We start from the raw sequence: 10336 nt of genomic DNA, 5'->3' as shown, positions 1-10336 counted from the left end.
CTATTAAGTGAATTCCTCAGATCATATATGCAGTGTATGTTGTGATTATAAGTGGTTCACCTGTGGTCCTAGAGGTCCCCTGCGCCACAAGGGAGTTGTCATTGTCCTGCAATTTTGATTTGTGCAGATCCTTATCCGATCACTTTTACAAGCAGCTCCGCGGCGACGGCAGCGGCGACGGATCCCCAGTGCGATTCCTTCACCTCTTGAAGCATTTTCCTCAGCGGCAGCACGTATATTAGCAGTCAATTCTTCCAGCAACATCAAACCAATTGGAAATATTGGTTCCACTGCAGAAGATTGATGAATTTCATTGTTCCAGTTCTTTTCAACATGTGAGCTTAGCAATACAGGAATTTTCACAAAGACAGATGTAATTCACTAGAACTTTAATTGCACCAAATTTTGAAGTGCATCCAAAATTGTGCATAATTTAGGCCTTTTCTAGTGTGTCGTGTGTGTTGGTGAAAATGAAGTTTGGATGTAAGTAAGACTTCTTGCTATGAGTCAAATTGAAAATGTTTTGTGATAGAAGTGAAGTCAAATACAAAATTTAAATACAAAATCGATTGTCAATATGTAAAAGTGTATCAATCTCTTTTATTAACCAACCATTTAAGTATTTATTGTTGAGGAGGTTTTAGCCCCACCCCTGACTCATACAGAAAAACAAAATCGTTATAATAAAAAAATAATAGTTGTTGGATAAAAGATCAAGTGACTCAAAATTCGATCTCAAACAATCATATTCAAAACATTAAGATGAACTTTAAGTCATATGATATTCTTCAATAGAGCTAACGTTTAATGATCACTAGTTGAACTAATAATGCAGTGAAACAAAATCTCAACTGAGTCGATTGAGAAATCGAGTTTAATAACATTGAGAAAAAATCAAGATCGTTAACATATATTCCATGGTCAAAAGATTAAAAAAACAGACAATTACAAACACAATTCTCCCATCACACAAGCAAGATGCCATATGATTGAAATCAAATCGATCAATTATTTTTTGTATGATAAAAAATAAAAAATTAAAAGACAATGATACATCCAAATTACTACTGATGTGTATGTATGAATCGTGTAAAAGAAAATTCAAGATCAAAGATGGCGACTATATGCATGACCATTTGAGGCTCTTCTCAATATTAATGGAAGAGTCATGGTTCCTAAGACACTAGAAGTAAAAGAGAGAAAATAAATCCTTACCTCAAACCCATCACATGTTGGAGACCAGTCAACAAAGCAAAAAAAAAAAAAAGTCTATGATATCCATTATCAAAGCATAAAACATATTGATCACACATATTGGTGAGGAGAATAAGATTAAAGAGCAACTTACTGATCTACACAAGTTTGCAAAAACTAATCTTCTCTTGGCCACAATGTGAATGAGATTGAAATTGAGATTGAAAGATTTTATATGTGAACAAAACTGGTGATGAAATGTGAATAAATCATAGATGGTAAAATATAGCATCATAAAAAAACTATTATTAAAAAAAACTCCACCTCCAATTTACCAATAAATACTGCCTTCCATATTTGAGAAAAAGTATAGATTGAAAATTTGAGCAATGCGTATTATTAATGCAAAAATAATATTTGTTATTTAATAATATTTTTTCCGCGTAATTTGATAATTAAAATAATATAAAATTACCTAAATATTTAATATTGAAAATAATAGATATTAATCAGTAATAAAATGCAGTTAATTATTTCTTAGTCAATAAAGTAGTCCGCGCAATTTACGGTTTTTATTCCTTTTTTAAAATAATATATTTAAACTTTTTACTAATATTAATATTTTTTGTTTCATAAATTTGTATAGTTTGACTAATAGTACAACATAAAATTGATCAAGCAATATAAAAAAATTATTTTTACTTAATAATATATATTCCTCATAATTGGATAATTAACTTTCATAATATAAAATTATTTAAAATATTTAATATTGAAATAATACATTATTGAATTGAATAGTGGAAAACTTTTTCCTTTGTGAGTTCCGGGAGCATCCCCATTCATAGGTCCGAAATCCACACAATTAATTTTCCCTTAGTAAGTATAGTAGTCCGATCAATGTGCGGGTTTTTCCTCTTAAAGAAAAAATAAATTTTATTTTTTGTATTATTGATATTTTTTGTTTTATAATTGGTATAGTTTGATTAATACAAAATAAAATTAAGCAAGCAATATAGACTAAAACATAAAAACATGATAAATTATCTATAAAGCTAAAATATTTTTAGTTCCTATATTTTTCAAAGAATGTTATGAAATGTGATTAGCAATTGTACGTAAAGGGGGAAAAGACATCAAATTACCACTAAAGAGAAAGGGGTGAAAGGTTGTTTTAAATTACAAAAATGGTAGCACAAAAAGAAAACACATGCAGACAACCGGGCATAGCGCTAGTGGCATGCGAGCGTTGAGAGATTTCTCCGATGAAGGTTGCCCACCAATTAGGCTTTTAATGGACGCAAAGGGATTCGAACCCTGGACCTATGAGGAAGTGAGATTTTAATCTGAGACCTATGATAAGTTTTTTTTTGTTGATTGTGAAAAGAAAACAACAAAACAAAAACTACTAAATAAACATGTCCCTAGCTAGAGGGCCTCTGTTCTTGGAGGAAGATCATCCAAGACTATGACAGTGCACATGAGCTCTGCACCGAAGATGTAAGATAGTATGTTGACTCATTCGCACTCCTAGCAATATGCTTGAGGTGAATCTCCTAATCCATAAATAGCCGTGGGCAGATCTGAAGGAACTCCTCGACTAACACATGGAACTGGAAACGATCTTTCTCAAGGGTTTCAGCCGATTCCAAGCAATCTGTCTCACATATAATCTGCTTGATATTAATATCCCTTAGAAGGTTCAAACCCATCTTCAAAGCATGAAGCTCAACCAAAAAAGGTTCTCCTCTTGTCATACCTACATGAAAACCTTTAACCCAATATCTTGCATCATTTCTAATCAAACCTTTCATTCTCTTTCGGTCCATGCGAGCACTATATGATCCATCCACAGTAAGGCCATCTCAACTGATGTCCATAATCGAGATCATTCAAAGCTTGCTTACTGTTATTCCTTAAGAGATCCTTATGTTCGTGCAGAATCCATTTAAAAGCAACATCTACCGTCCACTTTTTATCATCCAGGGCCATGTTATTTCTTCATCTCCACAAGTCCCAAACAACAGTCATAAAAAGGGAGAAGTGAGCTCCATTAACCTGAGAAATAAACCAGGTTTTGACATTGCTTGGCGAGAAGTTAGACCAAGAGAAAACATTCAATCTCAACCAAATTTCCTTAGAACAAATTGGCATGAAAGATTTTTAAATCGTAAAACAAGTAGTATTTCTCAAACTTCTTCCACTATCATGAATTAAAAATAGAAATAGTAAGTTAAGGAGTAAAAATTGACATTCAAGAAATTGACACAAGTAAAGACATTGAGAAATTGATATTCAAGAATTCTCTTCATCTCTAGCTAAGGGCGCATAAAGATTGGTTCAAATTGGGACTGAATTTCTCGTGGTTAGATCACTAGAAACTACAAATATGGATTGAATGTCGACATTAATTGTACTGGAGTTTATAAATCATTTTCCCTTAATTAAGAAACTCATAACATTGAAAGTGGCAACACCAGAAATCAATTTTGGATTGCTGTGCCAATTTTTCAAAAAAGATTATTGACAATTTTTTGAACAAAAAAGATGATGATTTTTTTCAAGTGAAATAAAATAATTTATGAAAATACTAATAAATCAAAGGGGAAAATGTAAGAAACTGCAATTTGGCTGATGGATCACAAATCGTATAATCCTAGTCCTACGCATAACCCTAAGTGCAAATACAAATTAAAGCTCAAAGTCAAGAATTTATGTGCAGCCGTGCAGGTTGATTGAAGATGCCGACACCGTTTGTATCATATCATTGTGTGAATTTTAAAACAAACAACATTTGACCAAAGTCATTAGTCATTACCATTGGGATCAATCACGGTTCAGTCCGGTTCCTCTGTAACCAAAAAAAATCACGGTTCAGTCCGTGTGTTTCAAAAAAAAAAGACTGGACTAATGATAAGGTGTTTGAATATTTTGCATAGTCTAAGGTTCTGATCTCATTACCACTATCATACACAAAAAATTAAAAAGGTCATCAAGGTTAGGTCCCTGGTAAAGGGTATGATCAATTTAGAAGATGTCAATTCATTTAATGTGATTTTCAAGTTTTGAAGATATTACACTAATGACTAATCTCTTCACAAGTGTAATTGTGGTTTTTAATTTCCATAAAACGTGTGTTTTTGCCAAATTTTATGACGTCCTAATCTCTAATAAGGTTGTGTACTTGAGGTGTTCACACTTCACATTTAGCGACAATTAAAACCGTCACCAAATGTATATGTTGATTGGAGGTAGCAGACAGCCATCATTATCTCGGAAAATAAGAAATGTAGTGTACCTGACCCACCAAGACACAAGGAAAAACCAACAGATTGTCTTTTGGCGAAATAAAAACAAACCAATTGCATTGAGATGAACAATTTGCTTTCTTCAAATGGTTATTGTCGGCAAACGCTGAGATTCCACGGTAGAATTCCACATACCATTAGTTCTATCTAATCCTTGACTATTTATGATCACCCTAAGAAGAAGAAAAATATATCTCTTTTAAGCTTGACCTTTGAAATGCCTTCTAAATACTGAAAAGTGCTAATCATCCGTGTAATCAAGTTTTAATTCAACAAAGCAGAAAAATAATAGAACCTCCACTAAATCATCGTCTGTGTCATTATTACATTTCAACCTGTACTTTATTAAAGCATCTCACTTATTGCTAATAAAAAATTTAATAAATTGCTTCTAGAGAGACCCTTGTCTTTTCTATTGATTTTTATGTTATTCAAATGCAATTTGATGAATTTTCAAGAGCACATATATACAGAAAGTTTATCTGATATTGACAAGGGTGAGTGAAAACAAATATCTGATGTATCTATATCATAGTATTCCTATCATTCACTATTGTCAATCCACGTTGATGAACTGTGCATTGTGGCAAAGTCAAAGAACCTTTCTTACTTAAGCAAGTAGCAACAAACTATTTGCAGCCACCCACCACCATGTTAAAAGCGCGTGCATAAATCATTTGTCTTACTTTAATTATTTGCTTATTTTCAACTCAATCTTCTAGATTCATGAACAAACTCAAGTAATACATGCATAATTTTCTTCAAATAAAATTTTATGTTCAAGTTTGTTTTGTGTATGAAGAAAATTCTCATTTAAAGAGCTGAGCCCTACTAAATATAAATGCTTCTGATTCAAATATGATTAACTCTCATCAAACATATTTTACATAACAAAAATAATTTGTGTACCAAATTTTATGGATAAACTCTCTGTCATAAGCTGTATGTGTTGAGTGCCTGTTATAGAAATGATATACACATATCAGAAGTGTTCAGAAAAACACAATCTTCTTAATTCATTAAGTGGTTGGTTCAATTAATACATACCACATTCTCATCTCATGTTTGAGTTCGTATTATTACAAGAGTTTTTCCTACCGAATATGAATGATCCAACTCGAACATGATTGATGATCGTCGAGTAAAATATTAAAATAAAGTTAGTCTTCTCCAACTCTATCTCGCGCGTTGTGTGCACTCTCCTCAACTGAAAACTCAGTTAAACAAACGCACACACCTACCTTTGCCACCAGCCGCCAGAAAATGAAAGCAAATACGAATCCTTTTTTCCAAAGATGTCCTTCCCTTCTAATCCATCTCCCCTGAACGCAGCTTAATCATGATGATTAATTGATTATGATTCACAAAATCAGCATCTCTATTTCTAGATTCTTCATTCTCTTCCCACTCACCCTTTCTCATCTCACAGACTCAATCAACCTCAAAAACTAAGCCAGTCCCAGATTCATATATACAAACAAAAAAAGACCAAGCTAGCTTGTAGCAGATTACGATGAAGATTGTGGCGGTGTTTCTTCTCTTTCTGCTGTTTCTTTGCAAAAACTCAGCTGCACCTTCCCCTTCTCCTTCTTCATCTGCATGCCCTGTTGACCTTAACTATGTTCGGAGAATCCCATGGAACTCCTCTGCTTGCCAAAACTTCAAATCTTTGTCATCCAAAAGTGAAGCAAGCTCCAACAATTGTTGCATCTCACTGTTATCTCTCTTTGGCATAGGACTAGCTCAGCACCTCAAAGAAACTTCCAATTTCAACCTCCCCAATCTCCAAACCTCAAATTCATGCATTCAAGATTTCCAAGCCAAGCTCAGTGCTCTGTCACTCCCCAATAACCTTGCTAGTTCCTGCTTTGACCCTCTTCAGTTTGTTATCTCCCCCAACATCTGTGCAGGTGTGGAGAATATTTCAGATTGGACCAGCAAGCTTGGTCAGAGCACACCACTCAACACTGCTTGTAGATCAGATCTCTCTGATACTTCCCTCTGTGATTTGTGCCTTAATGCTGGCTTACAGGTGAAGCAGACTCTTGTTTCCATTGATGGTAATGCTAACCACTCCTTGGAATGTTTTTACTTTGCTATTCTTTATGCTGCTGGGATTGTGAATGAGTTTGGACCTGAAAGCAATGGTGCTGTCACATGCATATTTAGTCTTCCTGTTTATTCCCAAGAGGGGTCTGGGGGAAAGGGTCACCGGACTCTTGTGTTTGGGTTGACAGGAGCTGGGGTTGCTTTGTTTGTCATGTCTTGTTTGTTGGCACTGTATGTCTGGCATGACAGGAAGCGTAGGCTGAGAAAGCTTGATAGTTTACCGTTCGATTTTGACCCTGAGGAACAAGGGTCTAAGCGTAGAATGAGACCGAATACCGGGTCGATTTGGTTCAAAATTGCGGAGCTTGAGAAGGCTACTGATAATTTTTCAACTAAGAACTTCATAGGGCGAGGCGGGTTTGGGTTGGTTTTCAAGGGAACCTTGCCTGATGGGACAGTGGTTGCTGTTAAGAAGATTTTAGAATCTGATTTTCAAGGGGATGCTGAGTTTTGTAATGAAGTGGAGATTATTAGCAATCTGAAGCACCGGAATCTGCTGCCGCTTAGGGGCTGCTGTGTTGTTGATGAGAATGAGAAGAATTATGCTGACAAGGGAAGCCAAAGATATCTTGTTTATGATTACATGCCAAATGGTAACCTTGAAGACAATCTCTTTATATCTCAGAAAGAGAAGAAACCACTGACTTGGCCTCAAAGAAAAAACATAATCTTGGATGTGGCAAAGGGATTGGTTTACTTGCACTATGGTGTTAAACCTGCAATTTTTCACAGGGATATCAAAGCCACCAATATACTTCTTGATGAAGACATGAGGGCAAGAGTTGCAGATTTCGGGCTTGCTAAACAAAGCAGGGAGGGCCAGTCTCATCTCACTACAAGAGTAGCTGGAACTCATGGATATCTAGCACCGGAATATGCACTATATGGTCAACTGACTGAGAAGAGTGATGTCTATAGCTTTGGTGTGGTTGTTTTGGAGATATTGTGTGGAAGGAAAGCTCTTGACTTGTCTTCATCAGGGTCACCAAGGGCATTCTTGATCACAGATTGGGCTTGGTCATTGGTGAAATCTGGGAACATAGATGAGGCGTTGGATTCTTCCTTGTTAAAAGACGAAAGCTCTTTTACTTCAAATCCTAAGAGCATAATGGAAAGGTATTTGCTGGTGGGAATTCTATGTTCCCATGTAATGGTTGCTTTGAGACCAACAATTACTGATGCTTTGAAGATGTTAGAAGGGGATATTGAGGTTCCTCAAATTCCAGATAGGCCTATGCCTCTTGGACACCCTTCATTTTACAATGATGGCAACACTTTTAGCATATCTCCGGCCCTTAGCGGCCCCAAATTGCAAGCTGGAGACATGCTCAGGTAATGAAGAAGTTACCTTAATTCCTTGTATTGCTTAAATCGTAGAAAGGTTGAAGCTGTTCTAAGATCTGCTCAGAGTCTAGTCAAATCATGTTGGCAACATGACTTGAAGGCTTGAGATCTCAAGATAGCAATGAGAATAGATCTTGTTGAGGCTCAAGAGATTCTGTGCAGTGTTATACTTCCTACCATGTAGAAACTTAGCAGGGCATCCGCATAAATGCTCTCTCTTTAGATCAACTACCCAGGAAGCATAGATTCACTTAAATAGCTGGGAATAGGTAGTATAAGAGTTCAGGTCATTGGAAAGCTATCTTGTAAAATGGTTCCATTTTTCACACTCATTTGTTTTTTCCTTACTGTGTTGCTGTAAAACAAGGCACAAATAAAAACTCCTGTATATAAAGGAAAATGTTAAGTTGGTCTGAACGTTAGTGCCAGTGTTGTTTTTGCAAGTTGAAGTGATGTTGTGTTGCTTTTTCTATTTCTTCCTCCTCAGTCAAGTCTCTGTCTACCTCCTGATTTTACATCTCGTATGATTTAATGTCTTATGTTATCATATGTTGGATTCCCGTAGATAATTTACTATTTCGATATGTTTAAAACAGGACAATGAGTGAGAGCGCCGCCCTTCTAAGGGATATGCAAGTTCTTCCTTGAATTTGATTTTCAGAACTTTTTTCAGTTTATGTGTAATTTTTGCTCTTTTCAGTAAAAGTTAGTTATTATAATACTTCATCAGGGACCGGTGTAATATAGCAACCACAGTGGAAGTGTGTTCATGTTGATTTTAGTCAGTTAGATTGATTGATGGTTAAAGGAAGTTATAATTAGCTAATTTTGGAGGGATAGCCAACTTTGTCACCATGTATATAAACTATTCCTTCATTGATTAATCAGAATTCACTCTTCACTTCATGGATAACTAGATACTTATCAGATCATTTTGCTTTAAGTGGTATGTCTATAAAAAGATATTTGTGTTTTGTGGAATGATTTGAAAGAAAGGTTCTGAAAAGGGGAGTCACTTTAGAATTTTTATTATTTTGTAGGAGTCCCAGTCAAGCAGGCTAGTGGACAGGAGCATATCCTCTTATTAAACTTGTTGAAGATCTTATGGGAAGAACTTCAATATTAGGCCTATACCTTCTTCTACTTATACAAGTCCGTGAAATGGCACGCAATACAAGGACTCAAAATACCTCACTGGCTTCTTGAATTCAATTCTGTAGTATAGATCCCCCAAAATTCACTGATGAAGCCACTCTAAAACCAACATCTTCTTATTGATACTCTATCAAGAATGTCAAATTACTGATAACACACTCTATTTCAACTTGCAATCACATGTGACATGTTGAAGCATGAAAGCACAACGACGACGGAGAGTGTGATGGCGATAGAGAGCGCAACTACGATAAATGCATACGGAAGGAGAGCGTGACGTAGAAGATTTAACAACCTTCAAGTTTGCTAACCTCCGCCTTCAAATTGTGCGGTTGAGAGAGGTTTAGGGGAAGATGGCTTTAGAGAGCTCGTGACAACAGAGCAAGGAGGTGTTCGTGATGGTTTGGTTTGGTGGATGGAGGTTCGAGCTTTGATTTGGGTATTTGAGGCATGGAGGTTGAGATTAGAGTTTTAAATAACTATAACTAAATCCGTCACTATAGTTTGCGAGGAGTCACAACAGATGTCCCACTTGTTCACATTTGGAACCAATAACAATAGAGCGAAGTGTCACAAAATATGACGTGGCCATCGTTCTTCCCTTCTCAGTTTTATTTTATTTTATTTTCTTTTAATATTTTCCCAAAAGACCAGACCAAAACTGTAACACACAGAGGCTGATGTTTCAATCAAGTATTCAAGTTGATAAACTATGCATGGTTTGATATTTCAAAACTGAAATTTGAAAATTATGCAAGATTAGCTTGGTTTTACTGCAATTAGATTGTTAGCAGCACATTGAATTGAAAGAAACACAGCTGATAACCACTTTTATTTCGGAACCTTGTCGTAGTTATGTTGTTCAACAAAAATATTCATTGTGGAGCTTGAGTAAAAAAATCTGATATTCACATGTACTCTTAAGTCTTAACATATTACACTGTATGCTTTTTTTCTTGGCTTCAAAAACAATATAAACTAAGTATTCAATAGATAGTGTCATGATATGTGAAAGAATGAATTAAAAGAATGACTGAGGATTGCTGCGAATCCGATTGTATTAATACTGGAAGGAGGGGGAAATCAGATAACATCTCTATCGAACTTGTAAGAGAAAAGAGGAAAGTTAGGGAAAGATGTCTCTTTAAAAGTGGCTAGATTAGAGACAATTAGATTGAAGAAAAATAACAATGAAGCTAGGCTTCCCAGTCTTTCTACGAGAGAAG

The 10336-nt window shown here is 35.5% G+C and overlaps 1 protein-coding gene across 2 annotated transcripts; it reads left to right on the top strand.

Moving 5' to 3' along the window:
- The first annotated feature begins 5719 nt into the window (after positions 1–5719).
- LOC130722187 (probable receptor-like protein kinase At1g11050) lies at positions 5720–9845 on the top strand. Of its 2 annotated transcripts, none has more exons than XM_057572839.1 (2): positions 5720–7943; positions 8996–9845. In XM_057572839.1, exons 1-2 carry the CDS (start codon positions 6016–6018, stop codon positions 9015–9017), a joined length of 1950 nt encoding a protein of 649 aa, XP_057428822.1. In that variant the 5' UTR covers positions 5720–6015; the 3' UTR covers positions 9018–9845. The 2 variants fall into 2 exon arrangements, with proteins under 2 accessions (XP_057428822.1, XP_057428821.1); XM_057572838.1 differs by lacking the exon at positions 8996–9845 and adding an exon at positions 8552–8794.
- The last annotated feature ends 491 nt before the right edge of the window (positions 9846–10336 follow it).

Source organism: Lotus japonicus, chromosome 6 (assembly GCF_012489685.1).
Source record: "Lotus japonicus ecotype B-129 chromosome 6, LjGifu_v1.2".
Taxonomy (NCBI): Eukaryota; Viridiplantae; Streptophyta; class Magnoliopsida; order Fabales; family Fabaceae; genus Lotus; species Lotus japonicus.
The sequence above is the reverse complement of the archived record's forward strand: the minus strand, read 5'-3'. Positions and strand labels throughout refer to the sequence as shown.